The following is a 27,697-nucleotide window of genomic DNA, read 5'->3' as shown; positions in this document are numbered from 1 at the left end:
TCTGTCACACGTTTATGCCGAAAAACCCCATCATCAGTGGTAAGTATTGTGTGAGTTTGACTCTCCACCTCAAGGAAAGTCAGCACAATAGAGAGATAGTTCTTAAATGTCTCTATTTCGGCTGTCTTTAACCTCTCTGTGATTCACTCTTCTCCCTTTTTCTCCACGATTCTTCCACACAAACTTCACTTCAGGAATTGCTATACAAGTAGTGTTCCTACATTAGTGAGGGTTTTTTAAAGTTGTACTCATGAGGAATAGTTGCATCCTCAGCTAAACAGGAGGTTAAAACCATTAGTTACTGAAATATGAAGCTACATATGGTATATTTTTGACTTTAAATACCCTGTATAATCCATGCTCAGCAGTTGTACTGGTGCACAGTTCACTATTAAAAACCTTTAAAAGTGATGTTTTTTCAACTGTTTCTGATGTTCAGTTCATAGCTGTAAGGATTAGCCTTTTTCCAAGATGCCAAGTTTTCCCATATGCTTTGAAATGAACAATACTGGAAAGCCTTTACAGACTGATTTTTATGGAAAACTGCAAGGTCTTTCCGTTTTTTCTTTCCTCAACCTTCAGAATCCAGCTCTACTCCTCCTGAAAGCAGCTCCACTCTATCCTTTTCTCTGCTCCATTTTTAATATTTAAAAGGATGCGTAGCAGGACACTTGACTCTGTCTTCTACTGAGAATCATTTAGCTCATTACAGGGTTTTTAAAAAGGCTTAAACTCATCTAAAATATGAATTTGTGTCAATTATGGCAGTTACACAGTACCAGTAGTGCAGAGTCAGAATTTCTGAACAGGAATGACTAAAGCGCCTTCGGTCTATTTGACCTTCTGACTTGGGTGGCCAAGTCACTCATCAACCTCTATTCAACTACTAGGATTAAAGGACATTGTCACAGAAATTATGGTCTTTGGCTGTATTAGAATTTACTACATATTTGTAACTAAGTAGCTACCAGGAAAAAAAAAAAAGTTAGAAAGCAGAAAGTGCATTGCTCTGATGGAGATGTGCCACAGTACTGCAAGGTCTACCAGCATGCTGAGGCTCTGATAGCTCGCTCAGGAGCAGCGTGGCCACACACCCAGCTGGGTGGGAAGCTGAGGACACTGTCTCAAGCTGTCATCCTCTGCCAGGGGACCAACACCCTCAGACATATTTTGTATTTTGAGTGGATGCCTGTAAATCAGCATGTTTGGAATTCTTTAGAAGGTCAGCTGACCACCAATTTCCTGGATGTACATTTGGCTTGGGACAGTTCTCCTATCCTTGTAATTATTTTGGTTTTACATGCAATTACTTGTGCACTTCCTCCTTTTATATTGCTTACATGTTTAACTTTAAAGCTATTCCTGGTAGCTCTTTTCTAGGGAATTAGGAATATTGAGTCTTTTCAAAAGTCATCTTCCCCAACAGGTGGAGTTGGATCATTCTGCAACATTAGCCTTAAAATTAAAAACAAAAACAAAACAAAACAAAACAAAACAAAACAAAACAAAAAAAAAGAAAAAAAAAAGAAAACCTTTGGGGCTTCTCTGTAGAAGTTTTCCAAGCAATTGCCAACTTTGAGCTATTTTAGGTGTGATTAAAAATCCTCCTCTTCCTGATTACTTTCAGGCAGTTTGATGCAAACATTACAGAGTCAGGACTCTCCTGGGTCTCTGTTGGGAACAATGCCTTTAACACAAAATAAATAAACTATATTAGAGACACACAGGAAATCTGCTTTAGTTCTCCCCAGTATCCTTTTGTACCTCAAAGATCTCAGTGGTCTATACCCTATACATGTACTTCCATGCCCAAGATATGGAAAGTAGGAATACTCCTCTACAGAAGCCCATTGATGGACTTTTAATCTGACATCTCTGCTCCCAGCCTCTGGGTTCTGACATTCTGCTGTAAGGTTTGGGACACATTTTTGCTGATGCTTTTTGTTTTGCATATACACCAGAAAAAATAAGTTTGGTTTGCCTCTTCCAAAGCCTGTGTGGGTGATACTTTTATTGGGGTGAGGTGCCAGTTTGGTGCACCCTAGCTTTGTTGAGTTTCCACCTAATCAACTTTTAAAACAGTCTGACATTTTCTTCCTCCTTGTCCTTGTGATTCTGCATTTGTCCAGTTTTCTAATATTTCTGTTGGTGACATCTGCAAAAAGGGCTTTTAATCATATCCTGAGCAAGGGGTCTGATACAATACAAGGATTCTTGGAAATACACACATACACACACACACATATATGTACAAGGAGTACAGCAAGGAGAGGGGGAAAAAAGCACTAAATGGATGTGAAAATGCTACCATAATTTTTTTTTTGGTGTTGCTTTCAGACATGCTTAGTGTTTTTCATTTGTATAATTCTTTTACTGTAAAGATTTTGGAAAACTTTATGGGAATAAACCACAAATTTCCTAGCACACCTTTTACCAGGCTTTAGTAAAAACTACAAATAAATCTATAACCTTTCCATCTTAGTAAAAACTACAAATAAATCTATAACATTTCTGCCCTTCCTGACATTAATACATCTCAAAAGTAGAATTTATTTTTACAAATAATAATGTGAAATTAACATTCTATATCTGGGACTTTGAAACTCACACCATAGGATAACACAGAATCATAGAATAGGTTATGTTAGAAGGGGCATTTAAAGGACATCTAGTCAAACCCCCCTGGGATAAGCAGGGTTGCTTAGAGCCCCATCTAGACAAAATTCAGGCAACGGTGAGCAGCTCCTCCTAAGTTTCCACAGCCCATTTCCACTGGCCTATTTACTGGCTAAGTCATCATTTGTGCTTAGAAAGGAGACAATTACTCCAGAACATCTGAAAGCCACATTTTCAGCTGCAGCTCTGTTTTGCTCCGTTTTCTATTTACTGCTTCTACTTATTTCTGCACGGTACCATCTGGACTCTATCTTCTTCCCACTTCCTCATGATTTGCGATTTCCTAAGCTCCTGCACATATTTTTTGCTTTTTATGAACAATCAGCAATTTTTTTAGCTTCACAAATACAGCTCAGCATTCCTTCACTCTATTTTTAACTCAGACTGGCTACTAGGAGCTACAGCTTGCTAGTTTTGAGCCTGCTAGGGCAGCTGACTCGTAGATCAGCCTGGCAGGTGGCTCAGTTCTTTTCCAAAGGCTCAGTGAGGATGGACCTGTCACTTCTAATCGGCCAGTTAGCAAGTCCTCAAATAGAGCTGATTCTTGAGTTGTGTTTGCATATGTTGCCTGGAAGCTTCACTGTACTCCACCCCAGCTCACACCGACTGAGAGAACACCCTCCATTCATTCCCAGGTGACTCCTCTTGGGTTGGTTTGGTTGTCGGATAGACTCTTCCATTCGGAAGGGACCTACGGTGATGACCCAGTCCAACTTCCTGAGTAACTGAGTGCTGACCAAGTTAAAGTATATTGATAAGGTCGTTGTCCAAGTGCTTCTCAAACGCGGACAGCCTTGGGGCATTGACCACCTCCAGGAACGCCGTTCCTCTCGGCAAAGAAACAGTCCCCAGTGTCCAGTGTAAACTTAGGAGCCGCTTTGAACCATTCCCACGCGTCCTGTCGCTGAGCGAGAAGAGCTCAACCCCTCCCTCTCCACTTCCCCTCCTCAGGAAGCTGCAAAGAGCAACGAGGTCGCCGGTCTCCTTTTCTCCAGCCCAGACAAGCGCAAAGCCCCGGCGCTACTCCTCGGCACGAGGTTGTTTTGGTTGTTTAGATTTGTTCGGCGTCCTTTGGCTCGGGCCCCGCCTCGGGAGGGAGGGTAGGCGGGCCGGGAGAGAGGGAGGGACGTGGAGCGGGCAGGAGGCGGCCTCAGCATCGTCGGCGCGGCGGGCGGGCGGGCAGGAGGCGCTGGAGCGGCGGCCGCAGGTGGGAGCGGGGAGCGCGGCCGGCGGTCGGTGCCTGGCGGGGAGCGCGGCGCCTGCCTGGGGCGGCGGGAGGTGCCGGGGTCTCCCTCCGGGTGGTGCGCTTGGTGAGCCGTGATGGCAGCAGAGCCCTGCCTGAGCAGCGCTGCGTGGCGTGCCGGGGACATCGACGGTGTTTGCCGTCGCCGCTGCCAGCCCCTGCCCCTGCCCGGCAGCCGGCGTGAGGGGAGCAGCCTCTGCTGCAGAGCCGGAGCATGGGGCTCGCTGCTGCCCGCTCCGCTCCCTCTCTTCCTCCTTTTACAGCAAACTCTGAAGGACCACTGATCAATAATCTTGCTCTTATGCATGAGGAATAATCTTGCTCTTATGCTGTTGTGTTACTTAAAAAACAAGCAAACAAACGATCCCCCGTCTCTGAGTTAGGCGCTTTTTAAAAGCACATTTCCATTGTTGCTGAGCTCTGCTTTTCGGCGAGCTCCTATAAGCGTGCCAAGTCGGGACGGAAAACAGTTCGGAATATTAACTGTAGAGTCTGCGAAACAGATGGAGAAACGCGGATAACGTAGTGGTGACTGCAATTCTCTCTCTGTTTCTTCCAGGTACTTAGCAACACCGAAAAATGAAAGCTTTCCCATCATGTCTCTCCATACAGTAGCGCTCGCCAGCTTCAGCAGAACAGAAGTCTTCAAGCACCCCTGCTCGGAGAAGGTGAGGCAAGGGAGAGACTTGTGAATGGTGGCTCAGTGTGCTCATTAGTTCGGGGGGGTCTTGGATCAAAAACCAGCTTTTAGTTTCAGTGGATGTAGTAAGTTATTTCTAAATGCTGGTAGAGTTAACTTGGGAAACACAGTCCCGATATTGGAGGTAGGGGAGGAAAAGGCACACTACTTTTATAGTAGGAAGATGTCAAAATTTTTTTTGTTTTGTTTTGTTATGGCGGTGTGTTGTGCTTTCCATGTGCTTCTGTTGTTGTTGTATTTCCTTATCACTGCTCTTTAATCGCCTTTTTTTTTCTTTTCTTTCCGGTTATTGGAGGGGACAGTTACATGGCTTTTTCCCCCCCTGAGATGTAGTTGAAATTGTAGCATCTGGAGAGTAAATGGAAATCTTACCTCAATTCTCAGACCATTCTGATAGGAACTGAGAGATGGGAGAATTGTTTAAAAACAAAGACAAAAAGTCTTAAAACTCAGCATCCTTAACAGCTATGCTTACTGATAAAGTACTTGTATTTATCTTGGTGGGCAGTTGTGATACTTGCATTGTAAAAGGTAGAATCTGTTAATTGCTGAGAGTTTGTTAATTGTATTGAAAACAATTTTGACCATTTGATATTTATATGTATAAAGCCTGCCTACATGCCAGTTTCTCTAAGGTAGTACAGAGGGGGAAAAATAGAAAACACTAGCAGATACTGAAAAGAGTATTTTTCTAAGCACTGACATAATCAAATGCTAAATATTTTAAATTAAACATACAATTTTTGGCTTGAAACGTTATTCTTCAGTTAAAAGGGAAATTCTCTGTCGGTTTTAATTTCTTCTGCTTTCCGTGAGTCTGAAGGGTATCTGGACAAGAGCTGTACTCTGAGTCACCTCACTGTTCTACATAGGAAGTGTAGAGGTCAACAACCCGGGTGGTGGAGGATAGCACACCTTTAACTCCCTTCTCTTTTTATGAGATCACAGAGTTCAGGGGAGGGTGAGAGGAGTCCTGGTTGTGCTTCAATGTGCAGACATTCTCAGTGATCTGGGGGTAAAGCACAATGCCTTGGTTAAGTGCCTTTTAACCATGATGTGCATGTCAGAGCAGGGCATCCCTTTCATTTCCCTGGTTTCTGTGATGTGCTCTGCAGGTCCATGACATACTTGAGGCAGCAGGGAGGTGGGGGGACAAATTTTAGGTAGTCACAAGGAATTTATGAGCTTAGGGAGGATACCTGTTGCTTTATTGTCCTGAGTGTATCATAATCTCTTTTTGGAATTAGCTCCTGAGTATCTGCACTAAATTGCTTCCCTAGTTCAGTTTGCACTGGTTTGACAGTATGGTAAATCCAGCTTTGAGGGTAGAAATACTGAATTGAAAGCATCATGACTGCAAAAAGTGAAGTGCTGTTCTGGTATAAACCTGCTCTGGCAGTTCAAATGCTTTCAAAATTTTGGTCAGCTTATACTGGCAGGCTTCTGTGCCAGGTCAAGTATTATCTATTTGTGCCACCCCTTGCATTATGCTGGGTCAGTCACGTTGCTGATATGAACCACGTGTACTCTGTTCTATCAAATTAGGTGACATGACCACACTTGCTTCCAGTTGTTAGAGCTGGGAGATGAAGCAGCACATGGATCAGACATTTGTGGAGTTGGATCCTCATAGATTTAACTTATAACTTGTATACCTCTAAATAGGCCAAGGCTTCCAGATACAGATTGGTGATTCCTTGAATTATTTTCCACTCCATTGCTGTTGTTTTGCTACATACACAGGCATCCTATTCAGCACTTTGTCTCATTTGTGCCTTATGCATGTGTTTAATCCTCCTGCTGTGGAGAGTTTCTTTTGGACACCTGCCTTCTGGAGTGAAATGAGAGATGCAGAGCTGAGATATGAGTGCTCTCCAGACAGTGCTTGCTTCTGGGGAGATTTCCAGGCAGCCAGAAATGTAGGCAGTGCTTAGGTGACTGTCAGCAGGCTTAAAAAAAGTGTTCTTCCTGCTGGGATGACTGTGAGACTGAGGGTATCATTAGCAGAGTGCTGTTATCTTATAACCAAATTGTCTGCCTCTCTGTTCTCGTTGTAGTTAAACCACGAAAGCCTAAAGGTGGCGTTCACCGACTCAGCGTGTTCTTCAAATCCCTCGGTGAGGATTAGCTGCCTTGCTCCGACACCTCAAATCTCTGTTCTCTCAGGTAATGTCACCTCCCTCAGGAGTTTTCCTAGTGCTTGTAGTGCTAGCAAAAGCTATTGGTGTTTGTGTGTACTACACAAGTCTAGTTTGTGTGAAAAGGGTTCCTTGCTTATTGGCTTTGAGGGTGGTACAACATCAAGATACAATTTGCAAATATGGGTGGTTTTTTTCTTTTAATGGTAGTTTGGCCATTTTAGTTAATGCCGACATTTGCATGTGAGGGTGGATTAGGTTGCCCAGAAAAGTTGTGGATGCCCTGTCCCTTTAAGTGTTCAAGGTGAGGTTGGATGGGACTCTGAGCAATCTGGTCTTCTGGAAGCTGTCCCCATCTACAGCAGGGGGGTTGGAACTAGATGATCTTTCAGGCCCCTTTCAGCCCATAAAATTTTATGATTTTTTGATTATAACACTACATGTTTTGCACAGAGAAGATATTGTTTGCAGCCCAAATTTAGGTATTCCTGTGCAATTGAAATGTCAGTAGTTACCTAAGTATCTTTCTTTCCCTGAGAAGTTTGAAATGTATTTGTTTGAAAGTCAGCTAGTTTTTAATTTTCCCATTCCTGTCCTTATATTGACATGGCTGGCTACATTGGCAAGATGTTTGTTTGCAAGTGTAGCCAGTAAAATGTGCAGTTTTGCTTCTGTTTCTGCAAGAGCTTTGTCCTGGTAAGTAGCAGGTGACTGATCCCTATTACTGACATACTCTGGCTGATTTTGACCTGGCTTTACTAGGATAGTTTTGCTAGCAGCTCTTGCAGTTTCTGTTATACATGATGTTTTCAGGTTTTTTTCAGCTTTTTCTTGATGAGCACTCATCTTTATATGGACTTGCTGTTCCAACATACATGGGGTTTTTTGTTTTGATCCCTTCATTAGTAAACTTTCTTATCATGTTGTTTGCCTGCATGCAGGCTTCCAGGCGGGAGACTCATGGAGAAGTTTACTGTTTTCCAATGAGATATGTCTAAGGAGAGCAACCTCTGGGCAAAGTCTGGAGTCTGCAAGACTTCCTGCTTTTTTCACTAGCAGTGTTTAACAATCCTCGTGGTCCTAACTAGGAGTTCTTTGTCCTAGAAATGATTCTTCTTGATTGTATCTATTCTTAGGATTTTATAACTGACTTATCTTCCCCAAAGGAGATAGTTGTTAACTTCATTGTGTTGAAGTAGTCGGTGGTTTCTTCTTGAACATAGACTTTGTGTCTAATCTCTCAATTACTTGGATTATGGCAGTTCCTCTGAGAGTTTTTTGTTTGTTTTTGGGTTTTTTGTTTATTTTGTTCAAGGTACAGGACTTCCGTTTATTCTTCAAAAGCTGCTGGTTGTGCACGCTTCTGTGTCCTGCTAATGATGCTATGTCTGCCATTAAAAGCAGTTTTTCCATTTTCTGTCAAACTAAGATTTGTAGTAGATCACATAGGACCTTGGCAGTGCTTTTCACTCTTTCAGAGGCATTATAATGATCTTGGTGTGACAGAGGTTTGTTATGGTTTTGGCCAAGTGTTGCCACTCCATGAATAATGGAACTGAAGTTTACTTTAGCCATTTCCAGTCTGACTGAACTGAAACACACAAGCACATTGACCTTGTATTACTGAGTGTATTTTTTGTTACTCTTTCTGCTCTATTGGTCTTCCATGTGACTTACTATAATGTAATCTTCTTTTCTATTGGCAATAGGATCAGTACCTGTACCAGTAATAGTTTTGTTATCCTGTTTTGTAGGACAGTGATGTTTTTGAGCACACTGACAATCAGTCACCATTAAAGTCTCAGCTAATTGTGTTTGGATAGCAGCAGAATACTTTACTGTTGGTTTATTACCTAGCCTTTATCAATGACAGAATTGCTTCCTTAGTGCAGAAAGCAAGAGATTTCTTGCAGGAAGAGACAGCAGAGAGTGGAGAGTGAATTCAGCTGTCCTGTCTTCCCACCTGTGTAAAAAATACTATGTGTATTTTTCTTAATTTTGTTTCCTAAACTCTTGGTTTTTTTTCTAATTTCTGAACAGATGAATCTTCAAGGCCAGCAGTGATTGGACATGCTGGAAGTTTTGGATCATACCCAGGCAGTGCTGAAGCTATCAAAGACATTCTCATGTCTGTTTTAAATGCATCTGGTTTGAAGCCCTCTTTGGTGTTGGAGCAGAGCACAGTGCAGGGAGCTGAGCATCTGGACAGTGATGTGGAGCAGTGGGAAGAAAGCAGCACTGGGGACAGCCAAGATGACAGTGACAGTGATTCTGCACATCACAGTGCTGCCTGTACACAAACAGACATTCGGTTTACCAGGCCCCGGGCATGTTGGAACAACACAGACTGTGATTCCTCCAAACCTTCACTGGATACTTTCTCTTGTCCCCATTATACTGATGGAGATCCTGCTGCTTCCTCCTTGAATGGTTTCACTCTTTCAAGCGTGTCCCCTCTGAAGCGTGACTGCTTTACCCAGGTGACGTTAACAGGAGGCACCGTCACGTCCGCTGTTGTGCATTCTGGAAAAGAATCTTCTACCTCCCCTGAGAGAGACTTGGCTTTCACAAGGTTGCTTTCAGATTCAACAGCTGGTAAAGCAGATCTGGTGAAATACCCTCATGCTGTGGAACCTGCACTTCTCAGCAGCCGCGACAACGATTCTCCCAGGGGCCTTTCCCAGTCAGAGCCAGTCAATCCAACAGGTAACTTTACAGCTGCATTTTTGTAGTAAGATCTCTGGAACGAGCTGTCATTGAAGCAGGCCTTATTTATGGTGATTGCAAATAAGACAGATGCTGTCATTCAAAATAGGAGAGAGAGGAGAAAGAGCTTAAAAACCAAGGAGAAGCTGAGGGGTGGTTGGTAAAATGGGAGATGCTCACGCTTGGACATCTCTCAGGTTGAAGAAATGCTTCTGTAGTACACAACTGTAGATAAAATACAGAAGTTGCCGAGCTGTGAGGAATGTAGAACATCCACTGGATGAGCTTTCTACCAGCTTTATCTTGTCTTCACTGTTACCCTTTTCCCAATAGCAGATAGCATGGATCTGGGCATTGGTGTGGGGTCATGTTGTGTTTGGCAGCAGCTGGAGGAGAGGGAACCCTTGGATTCTGGGGTTTTGGAAGCAGTGCATTATATCATCCAGTTTATTATGACTAAATTAGCTTGTTCTGGAGTAGGACTGTTTTTCCTGTTCTCCTTTGTAAGTGTCCCTGAGATTTTGGAGACACAAACCCCCATCTGATGTAGAACAGGTTCTTTATACCTTTCACCAGTTTCCAGCCATGTGGATAGTCCCATGTGTTTGTGAAGAGGACTGGCTGAGGGCTGCTAGCAGAGGATGCTCTTTGAGCAGGGTGCCTCCTGTCCCTGCAGTGTCAGGGGGTTCTGGGCAGTGTAGGCCTGTAGGTGAGGAGCTGTTCGGTGGGAATGTTCAGCACGTGTCCCTGAGATGGCTGGGGGAGCAGCTGGCCTGGCCTTGGGGCTGTGTGTGCCTCCATGAGGTGGGCCAGCCTTCCTGGGCTGCAGGCTGGGGTTCCTGCCCTTTGGCTGAGGCAGCAGAACAGTTCCCTCCTGTTTAACACCTAATATTGACAGGAGCAGCCTTTGGTACAGCAAGATGAAGCATTTTCAGTTTGTTTATAAAGGATGTTAGTGGCAACTAAGGACTTAACTTAGGGCCACAAAGATGTTCAGATGGATGGAGCACCTCTCCTATGAAGAGAGAGCTAGGGTTGTTCAGCTTGGAGAAGGCTCCAGAGAGACCTTGTAGCAGCCCTCCAGTACTTAGAGGGGGTCTTATCAAATGGGAAGGGTGACCAGATATTAGGAAGAAATCTTTTACTATGAGGGTGCTGAGGCACTGGCACAGGTTGCTCAGGGAAGTTGTGGATGCCCCATCTCTTTAAGTGTTCAAGGCCAGGCTGGATGGGGTCCTGACCAACCTGTCTAGTGAGTGATCTTTGAGCAACCTGGTGTAGTGGAAGATGTCCCGGCCCACGGCAGGGGGTTTGGAACAAGGTGATATTCAACTTCCATTCCAATCCAAACCCCTCTTGATTCCATGTTGATAGATTATGAGCTTCATAAGAATATTGCAGCTGAGGTCTGATTTTTCTGCTGGAATAAAGGCAACGAACAGGGAGTGTTCATCCTGCCTTTGTATTATAAAATAATAACACAATGTCTAGGTTTTGTTGGTTTGTTTTGATTTGGGTGTTTTCTCCTCCCTTTGGTCAGTAGTAGTCCTAACGGTGACACTTCACTAACCTCCACTTCCAGTTTCTGATCCTTTCTAGCTATTCACCCAGAACTCCTCCAAGGTCTAAGTTGGCAGCAAGGTCTCAAACAGGCACATGCCATTGTAGGACTGCGTGCTCTTAGTAACACCTCTGTCATCTGGGACAGGCTGTTGTCATCAGTTAGTATGTGACGATTATGGCTGTTTCCTTCTGCTGGGTGTTGCGTTGGCTCCGTGCCTTCAAGCAGTGCCCAGCAGGGAGAAGGAAACCGCACCCTGCAGTTGGGGCTGGCTGAGGCCAGTCACGCGTGTTTGGGGAGCTGGGTCTGGAAAACACAGCCCAGGCTCTCGGGGTCAGCGGGGACTGCGAGGCACGTGTAGAAGGACAAATACATCGTGCGTGACTCGACCTTCTGGCACGAGTTGGATGTGTCACAAGCTTGTGTTGGGGTAGTAGAGCTGCTGGCTCTCCAGAAAACAAAGGGAGCAAGGAATGTGGCAGCCAGGTGACTGAGGAGCATCCTTGATTTTACTAAAAGCTACTCTTCATAGGAGGCAGGATCATCCTGATAGACACTTTGCATGTTCTGTCTGCCTTAGACTCAGGCCTTTTCTTTACGAAGTGAAAACTGCTGCATTTCTTCATTCCTTGTTGCTTTTAACCATTAACTCGCTACTGGGTAGCTTGGGTAATGCGGTCTCATTCTCTCCTGCACTTTGAGGATGTGAAAAGTGAATAGCAAAATGAAAAAGAAGAAATATAATGCCTAATTTAAGGTCAGGTATTACACAATAGGATTTCCTGACTTGCTGGCTTAAAGATGGTGGTTTCTCACAGGAGAATTGCTGAGGGATGCACAAGATACAAGAAAACTATGTAATATCATTTCAATCAGATTTTTTTTTTTTTCAGTGGAATATAATTTTTGTTTAATGGGATTTTCTGCTGGTCCCCTGAAATTCCTACTAGGCCTTGTTTGTATGTTTGAGGCCACCAGAGAATGGCCCTTATTCAACCTTTTGAAAAGGCTTTGTTACTGTTAATGAAGAGTGTGTGACTGAGTTTAGTGTTTTCTGGGGGCTTTATTGTGGCTCGTGTGTCACTGAGTTCACAAGCTGGTTCTTGCTTTTAACCCCTATGTACATCAAAGTCACTTCCTTCTCTGGCTCTTAGAGCTCTTTCCCCAGCCCCAGCAGCCTCCAGGCAACAGAGCTCAGGAGCAAAAGGGCAACTAGATAACTTTTCTGCATCAGACCCAGAATTGCATCCTATTGCTTGATGTGCTGGGCTCCTTCCCTGTGCTTTTTTTACATTCTCTGTACTTAAAGCTGCAAGTGGGATGCAAGAGGTAAGCAACGGAGAAAGCTCCCATTAGATTTCAAAATTATATTTGAGATTAATTAGGTCTTATGTTTTAAAGAGAAGGAATAATTTTCCCATTTCCTTATTTCTGCTTATTATTTTTAGTTTAGAGAGTAATATTTGTTATCTTAACTGAGGAGAATGTAGTCTATTATCAAGCTACAGAGCTTACCTAGTAAGATGAATCATAGGTAGGAATGAAAATAACTTAATTAGGCCATTAAATGTGTTTTGAAAAGTCACATTGTCAGCCTTTCCGTTTTTGCTTCATGGTATACACAATGGAGGTATTAATAATGCCGTACAAAAACTCTCCATCTGTGTCGCTCCGCTCGAGCACAGTGTTGACTTTACAGCCTGATGTCATCGATGCTCAGGGCAGCATAACGTGGCTTCTCTAACTACAGCAACATAAACAATCCAAACTAGGCCTGAGAGTTGATGTCCCCTTAGTTGGAGAAAAGTTTTACATAAGTTATAATCATATTTTGTGGGAACCTCTTAGCCTGTGACTTTTAAACCACTTTAGGAAGGATGTTTTTAAAAAAATAAAAAGCCATTGATTAAGCTGTGCTATTTGCAAAGGCTTTAACTGGTGTCTGTGTGGTGGCCCTTTTCCACCACATATGGTCTGTTTTATCCTGTAAACATTATGGGGGTGAAACAGAAACTCTGTGAGTTCAAGGTCCAAGAAGAGGTAGTAGGCACCAGTAAAAACCTGATGTGTGCTCTGCTGTACAGTGAGAAGTTCTTATTAGGGAAAAGGAGATAAAATTTATTTCGCATACTCATCAGAGACTACCAGGAGGAAAAATCTGCAATTCTGGGAAGCAGGGAATACTGTGGCTAGTGCCACAGATGGATGTACTACTGTTCAGTATGGGCTACATTTGGAAGGAGGAGGGAGATTTCCTCAGGGTATGGAAACATAATGGCAAAATGTTTTCCAAATTTAATGTTTCCAAACACAATGCTAGCAGTGATATGGGGATTCTTTTAAGGTGCATCTCTCTGCATGCCCAGACAGCAGTGGGATTTGTGTTTCTTCTGGCAGCTTGAAGGAGCAGAGTGCAGTGATAGCTGGCTGTGCTGCCAACTGCAGAGCATCGCTGCAAATCCAGCCTCAGGTTCTGTTTGTGGTTGTCCCCAGCAGCTCAGGCTGTAGCTTGGAGAGAACTGGTGTGGGAGTGCAGTGCTGCTGTCACAGGACAGCATTTAAACTGTGTTTCTCTGGTAGTTGATGTTCATGCTTCAGGTTGCCAGAATAGGTCAAATGCCAGTGTATTTCTCACATTTTTCTCTGCCTTAGCTTCTACCACAGCCTCCAGCCCCAGTGATATTGAGTTTTGGGAAGAAAACCTTGCTTTTCTTTCTGGAAGTCCCAGCATGCATCGTGGGAGCTACAGAGAAAGAAGTAACTAATAAAAAGTTCTTGTTATACCCTCAGGTTCTACTTGTCCTTTGAATATAAGTGCTATACCCTTGAATCGTTCATTGCAGGACGTCTGCATGCTTCCAGAGGATGTGGAAAAGGTGAGGACATCAAACACTAGCATCATAATGTTCTTTACGTTTTATTGTGGCAAAACCAAATGACAAGAGGTGTTTCTCAATAAAAGAACTTCCTGATAGATGTACTAATCTTTACAAATACTCTGTTTCCCCTCTTCTTGCCCTCTATGGGTGAACCTACAAGCATAAAGTGCCTGTTTCATAATTTGTCTTCTACTCTTGACCCATTAATGAAATAATTTTAATTATTTTTAAATAATGAAAATAGATAGAGGAACAATGTGTGTTTCTGCTTTTAATTCAATCATTTCCCCACATGTTCCTTGAAAGCAAATTTTAACATTAGTAACTTTAAAGTTGCATTATAATATGTTACATAGAAGTTGTTGCAGCGGCATGCATATGTATGAGATTTACCTCATGCTTTTACTATCAAAAGATGGGGAAAGGATGGGGGATTTTTGTGTGTGCTTATGATAAGCATGTGAAATTTGTTTTCAAAGAATTACAATACGAATACCAAGCACAGTAACTGTAAGAGCTGCACTAATTCAAGCAGTTTTTTGTAAGGGCTTCAAACTGTCTTAGGTGTGTTGCTAGATAGGCAGTCCACTCAAGCCTAGAAATAGGGATGAGGACCTAAAGCTGTCACACATAACACTCTGTGTGCTAAATGTTAATCTTTTCCAACAGTGAGAAAGAGGGGTTAATGGATTGTAATGAGTAGGATTTAATATAAAAGAGCTTTAAAAATGTGCCTAGAAAAGATTTTTTTTTTTGCTGGACTGTGTGCATGTGGTCCCATGTCCTGGGCCAACAACACTTGTTTTACCAGCGCAGCAAGTTCTGCCTTTGGTTTGAAGCTCTCAACATCCATAAGGTGCATTTCAAACAACAAAACCCACTCAATAAATCACACACCAAAACTCAACAAACTTGAACTAGCTTTTTGCGTTGCTTTTTATGAAAGGTGTTTCAGAAAGGAGACAATGTTTCTCCGTCTTTATTGTGGGACCTAAAACAAAAGTAATTTGTTTTCAGACACCAGGAGACGAGTGAGCAGGTATCTGGATTAGAAACCACAATCTGAGTATTGAGCGAAGCAGGATCTTATCAGCTACTACTGCTGTGCAGAGACTGGGGGCTGATGTGATTACAAGTTAAAAGATAGCAAGAGCTCAGTCCATTATGAGCAAGGCTGCCTTTAAGAAAAACCCAAAGAACAAAAAAATCCAACCAAACAAAAACCCACTAAACTTCAAATACTTTTAGCTTGTGAAATAATCTCTTTCAACTTTAGGACTGAAAGTTAAGGTGCATGTGGTGTCAGTAGGTCCTGAAGTTGTAGTTGTGTGCCAGGAAGGAAATGGGTCAGATAATCTTAAAGGGACTTTCCACTGATGTTAGTGGGAGAGGACAGAAATGAGAAGGTTGGTGTGTCACATCTGAGTTGGTTCTGCTTCTTAGGGTTAGGGAGCAATCAGTAGGCAGAGCTGAAAGCTGATAGTCATGCTGTGAGTACAGGAGCCCATGTGTTCTGTTTCATGTTTTGCAGTGCAGCTCTCTCAGATACACTCTTAATTGCTTTTATCAGCAGGGCATGCTGATAGGCTGTGTTCTGACACTAACTTGAGACTTTTTCTATCTTCAAAGTAGGAGAACTCCCAAAAGGAAAAAAGGCTTTTAAATTGTTTCTTTGCTAATGGAAGGATAGTGAACTCCTGGACTCCTAAAGCTGTCTCTGGGGAAACTGTACATCAAGCAAGTCATATTAATTAGTGGTAGGAAAAAGATAAGTCTCTCCAAACACCCACAGGGACTTGGGTGCACTCTAATGCTGAGATTAATCTTGTCTACGTGTATTTGTCTGTGAGCAGTAAGAAAGCTAGGCTGTCTGTTGTGCTCCTTAAGATTTAGCTATTCGGAAACACTGATGTCTTTCTTCATGTTCTTATACAAGTTGAGGGGATATCATGAATACTGATGTTGATTCTGAGCATAAGCCACTTTTATAAAGCTTTAATTATCCTGCACTCAAGAATCTCTAGCCTTGGATACAGCCATATCTTTTTAGATGTAAGTTTGTTTGCACATGGCAGTTGAGAGTATCCTGGGTGTCTCTGGGTTACCCCCCTGGTTCTTGAGTACAACTGTCTCTCCACGATGTGTCCACTTTTGAGCTGAGACTGGTGTTGGACTTGTGCCCAGGCCATCAGCAGTAGCTCAGGTGGGGCTGGTGGGATGCTCTGTTAGACCTCAGAAAGCAAGGGATACAGCAATGATATTAGGAAAGGAGCCCCAGGTGTGTGTGTATGTCTCAGTGGTCCCTTTTCCTAGAGAATGGGTGACCAGGGCAGGCAAGATGGCAAGAGACATGACAAGGAAATGTTGTCTGATTTGGAAATGCTACGGTGAAGCTTTGGAACAGCTACCTTTTATTTAAGGCAGTGGGAAGCCCAGGGGAGCCAGGTTCCCACTTACTCTTACCACAGACTTTCTACGTAGTGTTGAGTTGGCCATGTAAGCTATATCACTGCAAATTCCCCACCTCACTGCCCTAACTCTTAACACATGAAAACATTTTACTAGCTCCTGTACTTCCCACCACCTGAAGATCTGCACTCCATTCAAAACTTGCCGCTTCTGGCCCCCTCCAGCTAGCATGTGTGCAAAACTGTTCGTACACTTTGACTCGAAATGAAATCATGTTAAATAGGTTACTTGGATGCACGCTTGCATACTAAATAATGCAGTGTAACTAGAAGACTGCATCTCTGAAATGCATACATATACACCAGTTTGTCATGTAATCAAGTTCATTTTTATCTAATACATGGGTAAGATAAAGTAGATTGGATGTTATAATCAAGGGTGAGACAATGATCTAGGCAGTTGCCTTTTGCATATTGTTCCTGAATTGCCTTTGGGGTGGTTTTTTTGAGTTTAAATAAAAGGTCAGACTGGTTTACATTTTTATTTATAGAGTTGAAAAAGCGTGGTGGGAAAATGATACATTTCACTTCATCTTAACTAAATATCAGATATGCTGTTACTAATGAGCGTTCCAATCTTGTGCCCAGGAAAACGCACACTTTTTTGTCGCAGATATGATTATAGCATCACTAGAAAAAATGAAATGTAATATCCTAAGCCAACAACAAGCAGAGTCCTGGGGTGTGGAGGAGACAGGTGGATCAGATGGCAGCTATCACACTGACTCAGAGTTATCTTCTTACCCTGGAGTGAAGAAGTCTGATTCTTCTGTTACCTCTTCAGACAGTGGTTATGAAGGCAAGTTACTTAATTTATAATGTAACCTTGTCTGAAAGGCTTTGCTGTTTGTTTCTGTGCAAAAAAATACTAAACAAATTGGGACATTGCTTGGAACCAAATCCTCTGTGACCTTCTTTGAGTCTCTGGAGAGCTGGGTCCATTGAGGATCATTATGCCACAAGTGTTTTCCTGTAGGTCACATACTTCCTTTTGCCACCACATAAGTGGTTCACACCTATGTTTTATTAATTATAATAATTTTTTTACATTAGAATTAAAATGTAGGGTTAAATGCCACAAGCCAAGCATGACTCTGCACAGAGCATACCTGTAGCTGGCTGTTTTTCTCTCTCTGCTTAATTTTTTTTTTGTAGTTTGACATTTGGCTCTTTCCTTCTGTGTTTGCTTCTGCAGTGTGCAGATGAAGCTGTGCAATTGGTTTGAGTAGACTCCTCAGAGTATTCATTCACATGTAGTTTAGGGCAAGATAATAAACACTCCTAGCATTATTATACTTGAGTCAGCATATGCATTTTCAAGTAGATTTTAGTCTATTGAGTCGTACAGACTTTAGGGATGAATCATAAGTCTAAGGTCTAAATAACATCTGTGGAAAAATGAATTGTGTTCTTGGACATGAAAAGTGGAGAGACCACTGGCAATATAAAAGGTTTGGGTTTATCTGTACAAGATTCTGGCTGAGAAAACTGAGGGACAAACTGTATGACAGACTCTCAAGAACTGGCCTGCTCTGTGTATGTATAGAAACAATTAAAATTGCTCTATAAATGCACTCTGTGTGCTCAAATTTTGGCAAGTGATGAAAAACGTAAACATAATTGCAGCTACTTTTAAATGCTGGAAAAGTTTAACTGATCTTGTCCTTATCTTGGGCAGGCTCTGCTTTGCTGCCTGTCAGCTCCCCGGTGCATCTACCATCACATCATGAGGTCACCAGATTTCATTGCCACAGTGACTCAGAGGATGAATATGTAATTATTGGTAAGACTTTCAAATTGTAACTGCAGAAACAGATACATTGTTTGGTTGAATCTATTTCATTGTTTGGGAATTTTCTTGATTTAGTAGATGTTATTGTGGGAGAAATAACATGAGAAAATGGAAACAATTATGTATGTGTAGCTCCTTATTAGAACACATGCAGAAATATCAGACTGCTGCAGAATTTTGTTTCTAGGGAAGAATATTTTTGCTGGTTTGAGAGTGTGGTGAGCTGACCCTGGCTGGACACCAAGTGATCACCAAACCACTCTTTCACTTCCTTTCTCCACTGGAAGGGGAGAGAAATCAGAACAAAAGGCTTGTGGGTTGGATAAGGACAGGGAGACCTCACTCACCAAAAACTGTCACAGAGAAAACAGTCAATGTGGGGCAATTAACTTATTGCAAATCAAATCAGAATAGTGTAATGAGAAATTAAATCAAATATTAAAGCACCTTCATCCCCACCTCTCCCTTCTTCCTGGGCTAAACTTCACTACCGGTTTCTCTACCTCTTGGGGCTTCCCACACATCCTGTCAGGAGCCTGCTGCAGCATGGGCTTCTTTCATCTAGGTCACAGCTTCCTTCAGGCATCTTCCAGCCCCAGCCTGGGCTCTTCCACAGGCTGCAGGGAGATCTCTGCTCCCCCATTAATCCCCATGGGCTGCAGGGGACACCCTGCCTCACCATGGTCTGCATAAGAAGCTGCAGGGGAATCCCAGCTCTGGCTCCTGGAGCACCTCCTGCCCCTCCTTCTCCACTGACCTTGGTGTCCGCAGGGCTGTTCCTCACACATATTCTCACATCTCTCTCCAGCTGCAACTGTGCAGGGTTTTTTCCTCCCATTTTGACTCTTATCCCACCACTATGGCTACAGGCTCAGCCTTGGCCCATGGTGTGTCCATTCTGGAGCTGTCTGGCATTGGCTCTCAGATTTGGGAGAAGCTTCTGGCAGCTTCCCACAGAAGCCACTGCCATAGTCCCTCCTGCTACCAAAATCTTGCCGTGCAAAGCCAACAGAGGGACTAAAATTATGTCTAAGGATTAAACCAAAGGAACATGCATGAAGAAAGTGTGAAACTGGCACAACCTCAGTCAGCTATAGCAGCACTGTTTGAGAGAATTTAGGACATGATAACTTCCTAATGAAACAGATTGACTCAGTTTTAGGCAGCCTCTCCCTCTGCTTCAGGACTAGAGCACAATGTCTGTGTTCTCTTATATGTGCTTTGCTTCTCTTTAGGACATTCTGAGTTTCATTTGGTTTGCTTCTGATTTTTACACAAACAGAAGTAGAAACCCTGAAAAGTGGCCTGTGCAACTTCTAACCTTTGTTTTATCTTTTCCTGATAACAAATGGATTTTTACTGTTCTCTTTGGTCTTAGAGACTTATTTTTTCCTCTCATCTTTCTCTGATCTACAAATGAAGAGCACACTCCCAAAAGACTAGCAGTAGACTGCAAGACCACTCTCCTTAGTAGTGAGAGTTACTTTGAGATGTATAAATAGGGAAACATTTGTCTTGAGAGCAATAAGCATGGTCAAAACTAACACTACCAATGTGAACACCTTGTTGGCATAAGCATATTGTGTCTATGTAGACATAATGAAGTGTTGTCCTTTAGTTGCTCACCTGTTACTAGCATGTTTGTAGCATTAACTGGTATGTTTGTGATTGGTGTCTCCAAACAGCTGTTAATGTCCAAAAAAGCTAATGTGGCCTCTCTTGGCTCTGTGCTGTTGACTGACTTCTGTCTGGACCTTGACCTGCATGCACTTAGTCTCTCCTTACCTTTTCAGCTCTTGAAGGCAAGCTCATGGTGATGATGGGATGCAAAGGTATTAGGGAATATTCTTCATCACATCAGAGATATGCAGAGGAGATAAGACTCCTTATGCCTGTTTTACAGCCAGGGCTGAGGTTATTTCCCACATCCAGGAAGGGTGTTGGAAAGATGAATATATTTGAAACTGACACTGTGGTAACACAGAAAGTATTTTTAAAATAATGCTGAGTAAGAGATGCTTTGTTTCTGAAGTGGTTTGATAAAATTTTCTCCTTTACTGCAGAACTTGAAGACCTTGAAAATCTGTCTGTTGCCCCTGATAAAAGGTGTGTATCTTTACTGTAATAGCCCCGTGGCTCTACCTTTTCTGCTGGAGCAGCTTTCTGGTGGTTCTTCTGGCTGGGGCAGGGAAAGCTGTGGGAGTGGTAAACTGGGCCCTCTCAAGGAAGGGGAAGGAATACTGCTTGACAGCAAATGTCTCTGGTGCTTGGCTTAGCAGTGTTTCTCTGGTCCCTTAGTCTTGCTGGAGGGTGCTGTCTGTGGCTCTTCGAGGGCCTGGGTGTATCAAAGAAAGAGGGTAGGAGTGGGAGAAAACTTTTCCTGGGTGCAGAAAAGGCAGTGGAGATGCTGATGACATGCTGCTATTTTTCACTGACAGTATTCCTTACCTTTCAGATCATTTTTTGAACCAGGCAGCAATTCTGCTGAAGCAACAGCCCAGGAGTTGTGCAGAGCTTTCAGAAAATACTGGTTGCAGACAGACTCTGCAGTTCAGCTGTCTGGTTGCCTGAGCTCATCTAAGCAGAGAGTGAGTCTGATCTGAAAACAACGAGTTCTTTATTCAGTTCCCCAAATAAGCATGGTCTCACTGCAGCTGCTTCACTGCTAGGAAAAGGAGGAAGCTACATTAAAAAAAAAATAAAAGAAAGAAAACAAATACACATGAGTGCTTAAAGGTTATTAGTTCACTTTATCTAAATTTTTAGAAAATATCTTCTCTCTCCAGCAAAATTCAGCACACTTAAAACATGTAGTTGTGAACAACCAGGATGTCCTTTCTTATGGGATTGATATGAGGGAGTTTGAGGGGGGACTACATGCAGGTGAAAACTGAACTTTAAAATACTGGAGTATAAAGGGAGCTAAACATCTCCTATAGCATTTAACATATGTCCAGTTGATGGAGTGGTTATCTTCATGAGTCTGTCTTTCCCAATAGTCCGTGCTGAAAGAAGAGATTCCAAGAGAACTTGAGTCCAGTTTGAATCTGGCTGAAGAAATAAAGATCATATCCAAGTTGAGAGGATCTTCTGGCTGGTCTCCACCAAGATCACAGATTATATTTAATATTCATCCTTCAGTCAAGTAAGTTTTGAGGGATCTGAGCATTGTCATTTAGTATAGCATGGGGAAAGCTGATGGAGGAGCTTGGGTGATTAACAGATCTAGTGCACGTGCAGATGATCTGTGAACGGGTCTAGAGCTGGTGCATGGCACAGCCTTCTGCAGTGTCTGTCACCAGCCTCACTAGAAAACAGATGGCCTCTTTTTCCCCTCTCTTGGCACATCCTGATGAGCACAGCATGTACAATTTTCTGTGTGATAATACACATAGTCTTTGGTGTAATGGTGGCAGTGTACTTCGCTTTTGGGAAATTCTCCACTACCTGAAGAATATTCTTTCCCTGCTGTCCTGTAGTATTTTATGGATAACTGGTTTTCAGAAAGTGGGGGGAGACAACAGGTCATGTGTGAGGAAATGCCTGTCTCACCCTGTCTCAAATGCTGTGAAGTGCAGACAGTAAGTAAACTGGCTGTTCCCTGTGTTGCTGCAGGTGCAGTTGCTTTTTCAGTTGCAAATGTGGATTTCCCCTGCCCAAACCCTATGATACTGATGCTACCTTAAGAAATGGAAAATTATTTAGTTCTTTCAACAAGCGTTACAGAATCTCCCTTTTTCATGTGAAGGGGTGGAGTCAGCTCCTGAGGTGGACATTCTCCCTGGTGCCGGTGTTAGCTCTTTTGCACTTAGGAAGAATGTTAATTAAAACTGTCTTTTGGGTGCTGAATGGTCTAACTTTTTGCCTTTGTATACAGGAGAGATGCAGTGGTAGCTGCTCAAAACTTTACGTGTGTTGGTTGTGGAACTCCAATAGAAAGCAGTAAGTATTACCAAAACTGGCAAGAAACTCCTAATAAGTGCAGTACTTGGTCTGCAATCAGTATTGTAGTCAGACTATAATCCTCACCAACAGAGATGTACCACAATTTTTAAATTATCTGAGCTAGAAGGAAAATCTCATTGTTGGATGTGCCTGCAATAGTAAAACAGACAGTGGGATCTTGCTGGTGTCTGGAATTTTTCATACAATGCAGAATACAATACTTGATAGATGTCCTTCTCATAAACCACAAAAATTCATAACAGTCATAAAACAGAAAAAAACGATACCAAAAAAATCAAGCTTCCAGGCTGGAAAGTGCTGGTTTTGCATAGTCCAGTTGTTTCTTTTAATAATTCTTTCCCTGTGCCAATTTAGACGTTGCCAAAAGTCTCTTTCTGGAGACTGTATGCAAGTTTATGGAATCTGTGGTTTTGTTCTTTTGGGGTGCCTAATCTTTAAAACCTTTTGTTTCTTTAGATCTTGATGACAAAACCTTTCTTGTTTGTTTGGGTTTTTTTGGTTTGGTTTTTTTTTTTTTTTTGTTGTTGTTGTTTAATTCCTGATACTTTGTGAGAACTGCTTGAAAGCACAATGATTTACAGAACTGACAAACAGACCTTACCTAAGAAATCTTTGAAGCAGTGCTTCAGTTTTGCTCTGGGTCAGCTCATAAGAGCAGAATTTGTGGTGTCCTGTAAAGTATCAACAATCTATAGTGGCATATTAAGATGAGCAAATAGGAGATGCTGTAATAGCTGGGAAAAACCCCACAAATCTCTTGATGTGAAAAAGTATTGTACGAACATGACTCCAAAATTGGTGGAAGTATTTTTGTTGTGTATTTTAAATAGTGCTTCTTTTGTGGTTAAAGCAACAGAGGTTTTTCTAAGATGTTATGTTGATAATTATAATCAGTTGAGCAAAAATGGAAATGAGAAAAGCTTTCTTCTGTAATGCCAAGTACAAGCCTTGTACATGTGTTCACCACAATAATAAAACCCTCTACTGAAAAGAATAAAACAACAACAAAAAAATCCCTTTCTCTTAATTCCACTAGATCTGAGTTATTTAGACAGCCTAGGCATACAGACAAAAGTTATTTCCCATAAGTTTTTAAAATACTCAGAATTTTATTGCTGTCTGCCTGCAGAATATATCAGGAGACTCCGCTACTGTGACTACCTGGGGAAGTACTTCTGTGACTGCTGCCACAGCTATGCCCAGTCTTCTATTCCTGCCCGAATACTTTCAAAGTGGGATTTCAAAAAATACTACGTGTGCAACTTCTCTAAACACCTACTGGAGAGCATATGGCAGCACCCCATTTTCAATGTGTCGTGTATTAACAAAACCCTCTACACAAAAAGTAAAGAAATGGACAGGGTCAGGGTAAGTGTGGCACTTTTTTTATTAGGGATTTCTGGGTCTGAGACTTTCGGGAATAGGTCCTTAGGGCAGGATGTCCTATGTATGTATGGGGTAAGAAGGAAGGTTGTTTTTTTTCTGACTTATCCCGTCACCACTTCTGGGACTTGCCCTCTTTTCCCTCAGGTGAGGGGAGCAAAGAGAGGTTTTTCCAGCCTGTGCCAGAGGTCTCCTTAGCCCTGTTTTCTTTGGGAGGTGTTTCCTTAGTGGTTTCCAGTTTTAATGCATATAAGGGAGTTGGTCTCCAGCAGTAAATATTTGCATCTTCCTGGCTTTTGGCTGTTGGAAAGTTCTGTAATTTTGGAATGACTCCTTAATTTTGTGGGCCATTCGGGGAAACATCCTTGGCTTATGTAAGAGCTGTACCTCCTACAGCTTCAGGAAGAGTGTTCTTCTGAAGACTGCAAGTAGGCATGTGTTCCCTTCTTGGCTGAGGAGTTTGCCTGGCTTACCTGTTCTTACACAGGTGTGGGTCTAGCATGCATCAAGACCTGCAGCCATTTTTGGCACTAGGACTTGCTTCACTTGTCAGGGAATAAAATTATCCTTTGCTTGCCTTTGGCTTTCATACATTAGAAAATCCATTTGTTTAATGCTAGGTGTGAAGTCCCTTTTTTTAGGTGTGGTTTGGTGTACTTGCAAGGGTTGCAGACTCAAATGGTGGTGTTCCTCACTTAGCAATATATAAAAGCAATGCTTTTGATTTTAAAATGGCTTTGTTTTTCTCCTCCATCTTTTAGGAGGCGCAAGAACAGCTTTTTCATTTAAAAAAGCTTTTGAAAACATGCAGGTTTGCTGAAAGGTATGGACTGTGATTATGCATGAAAAATAGCTTAATAAAATATACATTATGTGCTTATAGAGCCTTCTTCTCTAGAGACATTTGGGTGCAGTTTTAAATAAGTTGATAGGAACATTAAAGAACTACAATAAAAAACCCCTACCTTCTATTGCACTGCAAATGTTGAGTGAAGTACCAGTTTTATGTGGTAGCTGTTTGTTGTAATATAGTTTGGTTTTAAATGTTGAGTGATTTTAGTTGTGTATTTTTTCCTGTTCCGTTTCTCTTTGGTTCTCACTCCTTAAAATATCAAAGATACTTATCTCTCTGAGAATATTTATCTTTAAAAAATATGTTGGCTTTTTTAATTAACAGGTGTGTTCCTTGAGTGTTTAAAGATTTCTTCCAGAAATCTGTCATAATGCTCAATTCAGTTTATTTTATAAAAATATTCAGATTAAAGTAGTAGTAAGCAGAAGTGATAAAGACCAATAGCTCTATTTCCAGTGTTCACCTGTTCAGCACAAAGTTTCTCCCAGTAGTGACCTGTGCAGTGTAAAACACCTCAAAGTCCTCTTTGCAAAGCAAATAAATAAGCATGGCTTATTTTATTAGATACTATATGGGATTTTGCCTACTGTTCCTGAGGTAGGAGAGTGCCCTTTACACATTATTTAAGGATTGCTGGGGTAACTGTGTATGGCAACTCCAAAGCTTGAGGAATGCATGTTTAAAGCATTTTTAATTTAAAGATAATTTATTCTAAATCCCAAACCTTCCAATTTCTATTAAAGTGATCTCAAATTGGAAGGGGAGGTAGATAGCAGTAACTTGTCTTGTATAATCCCCATGTGACTAGAGAAGTGAAAGATGCTTATTCTTGAAATACACTTGAAAAACAACTTTTTATAATTTTAATTGGGTTTTATTTCTCTTTGCAGTGTACTGAAAGAATTTGAACAGGTTCCCAGCCATCTGACAGAGGAGCTGCATCTCTTCTCACTGGATGATCTGGTGAAGATCAAACGAGGGCAGTTACTGCCCCTTCTTAAAGATATTCTGAAGAGCTCCACCTCTCATGTAGATGCCTGTGAGGTAAGGAAAAACCAGGGCTTTTAGTGTCCTTGCAGCTGCTACTGTAAGAAAATATCCCTGCTGCCATTCCCAAATAATTTTTTTTCTTATATTTAAATTCAATCCTTGTGCTGTTGTTGTAGCTCTGTCAGGCGAAGGGGTTTATCTGTGAATTCTGTCAGAGTGCAGACCTGCTCTTTCCATATCAGACTGCCAAATGTAAAAGGTGCCCAGGTATGTTCCAGACTGAATGTTTTTCTTTCTTCCTTGGGGGAATTTTGGTGTATGAAACCATTTAGACTTATTTTAAACGTTGAGAACTAGCTTCACTGAAAGCGTGCGTATTTGAAAACCTGCATGTGCATTTGGAAGCCATGGACAGCATGCATCCTTGAAAACCAGCCCGTGGCAGCTGTTCCGTATCAGTGGGTTCAGAGAGCAAAACCAGGCATTTGCCTGACCATGGTTATGCTTGCAGGGGGAGACTGTGTTTTGGGTCTAGGCATGAGAGAGCTGTTTTATCAGATCTTGACAGCATTCAGTGTAAATTATTACAGTGGTGGTGGTTGTCCCAGCCTTGCACTGCTTCTGTTTACTTTTGTGCTGATATGTTCATGATAGAACACGATTCAAGGACCACAGCTGTTGAATCATTTTTTTAATTTTTTTTTTTTTTTCCTCTAAATGCTACTCTGTATGAATAAACAGAGTGCAAAACATGCTTTCACAAAGCATGCTTCAAGTCTGGAGGCTGCCCCAAATGTCTGCGGATCTCAGCTCGGAGGACTCTTTCAGAAACTCCATCACTGGTGCCTCAGTGAAACTGGGTTCCTCTGACTGCTGGCTTTAGAAGATGCTCAGAGCCAAATCTTCAGATGCATGATTAAGTGTTCAATAATGTTGTTTTAGACATTACAGTTTTTAATGCATGTCTCCTTTATGGGGGGTAAAATAAAAAAAAAAGACAAAAAAAAAAAAGACAAACGTCAACTTTATTATTGTCATTGAAAATTCACCCTAAAGGAGTTTCATCTTAATGGTGACAGACTGGATGTTAATTTTTCGGGCTGCCTTTTGTTGCTATGTTTTGTTCTTGGATGTAAGATTTTTAATACATGTAGAAATTATTCATCTTTGTAATTTTACAGATAATGTATTGATAGTGAGTGTTGGAAGTCTTTGCCTGTGTTCAATTTTGGAAATGGGGAAAAAGTGGTGAAGTACAAAATCATTCTCTGAAAAGCTCTGCAATAAATAGAAAAGACTTGTCTGCAACTTTTAGGCAGATGCTAATCTGAAATTGTTATGGCAAATGCTTATTGTGAACCACTGAATTTTAAGTTTCTTTTAAACACATCAATTCAACAGCCTGTGGTGAGTTAACTTGGCCTGCTGCTAGGCGCTCTTCACACTACAGCCAGCTGCTCTCTCACCTCATTCCTCAAGAGGAAGAGGGAGAAAAGAAGATGGAAGAGCTCACAGGCTGAGATACAGGCAGGGAGATCTCTTACTAGCTACTGCCATGGGTAAAAAAACCCCTTGAACTGGAGAAAATTAAATGCATTGTAAATTAGAAATTGAGTAGGGTGATGAAAAGCAAAGACTAAACCAATAATTTTCCTGTACCTCAACCACCCATTTTCCAGGCTGAACTTTGCATCTTCATTCTGATTTTTCTACCTTACAGCCTGCCCCAGGTGGTGCAAGGCAGATGGGGAATTGGGGTTGCTGGCAGTCCATAACCGCTCCTTTCTTCTACTCCTGCCTCCTCACACTTTTCCCTTTCTCCAGTGTGGATCCTTCCCATGGGTTGCAATCTTGCAGGATAAACCTGCTCCTGTACAGGTTCTCCAGGAAGATGTAGCTCTTTCAGGAAATATTCATGTGCTCCAGTGAGGTCTTTTCCATGGACTGCAGGGGAATCTGTGCTCTGATGTCTAAAGCACCTCTTCCTCCTCTTTTTTCACTGACCTTGGTGTTTTTGCTGCTGTTTCTCATGCTTTTTTCTTAAATACAGTTTTTAGCAGTATCTCCGTCGTGGCTGAGGTGCTCAGCCCTGTTCTGCAGTGTGTCCCTCGGAGCTGGCTGGAAGCAGCTGTATCTGGCATGGGGCAGTCCTGGCCTGTGCACACACAGGCCACCATGCAGTCACCCAGTGCCAACATCTTGCCATCTCTACCAGGTACTCCACTCTAGAAGTTTCTTTCCAGAGCACTTGGAAATATGAGGAGAGACAGTGAGTAATCAGGAGAGATGCTCCTGTTTAAATCCACCCTCACACTTGCAGACGGAGTCCTTGCCTGAAGGTG

The 27,697-nt window shown here is 42.2% G+C and overlaps 1 protein-coding gene across 5 annotated transcripts; it reads left to right on the top strand.

Moving 5' to 3' along the window:
• Nucleotides 1–26,663, top strand: RUBCNL (rubicon like autophagy enhancer). 5 transcript variants are annotated; one of them, XM_064408762.1, is made up of 17 exons: nucleotides 1–39; nucleotides 3,628–3,713; nucleotides 4,479–4,587; nucleotides 6,677–6,785; nucleotides 8,798–9,463; nucleotides 13,815–13,900; nucleotides 16,960–17,170; nucleotides 18,050–18,154; nucleotides 20,227–20,269; nucleotides 20,619–20,751; nucleotides 21,163–21,308; nucleotides 22,041–22,105; nucleotides 23,259–23,497; nucleotides 24,274–24,335; nucleotides 25,256–25,409; nucleotides 25,532–25,622; nucleotides 26,097–26,663. In XM_064408762.1, the coding sequence occupies exons 3-17, from the start codon at nucleotides 4,516–4,518 to the stop codon at nucleotides 26,207–26,209; spliced, it is 2,295 nt and encodes a 764-aa protein (XP_064264832.1). In that variant the 5' UTR covers nucleotides 1–39; nucleotides 3,628–3,713; nucleotides 4,479–4,515; the 3' UTR covers nucleotides 26,210–26,663. The 5 variants fall into 5 exon arrangements, with proteins under 5 accessions (XP_064264832.1, XP_064264831.1, XP_064264830.1 ...); XM_064408761.1 differs by lacking the exon at nucleotides 1–39 and adding an exon at nucleotides 3,246–3,311; XM_064408760.1 differs by lacking the exons at nucleotides 1–39; nucleotides 3,628–3,713 and adding an exon at nucleotides 3,754–3,776.
• Nucleotides 26,664–27,697: the final 1,034 nt, after the last annotated feature.

Source organism: Passer domesticus, chromosome 2 (genome assembly GCF_036417665.1).
Source record: "Passer domesticus isolate bPasDom1 chromosome 2, bPasDom1.hap1, whole genome shotgun sequence".
Classification (NCBI taxonomy): Eukaryota; Metazoa; Chordata; class Aves; order Passeriformes; family Passeridae; genus Passer; species Passer domesticus.
This window is presented reverse-complemented; position numbering and strand designations above follow the sequence as displayed.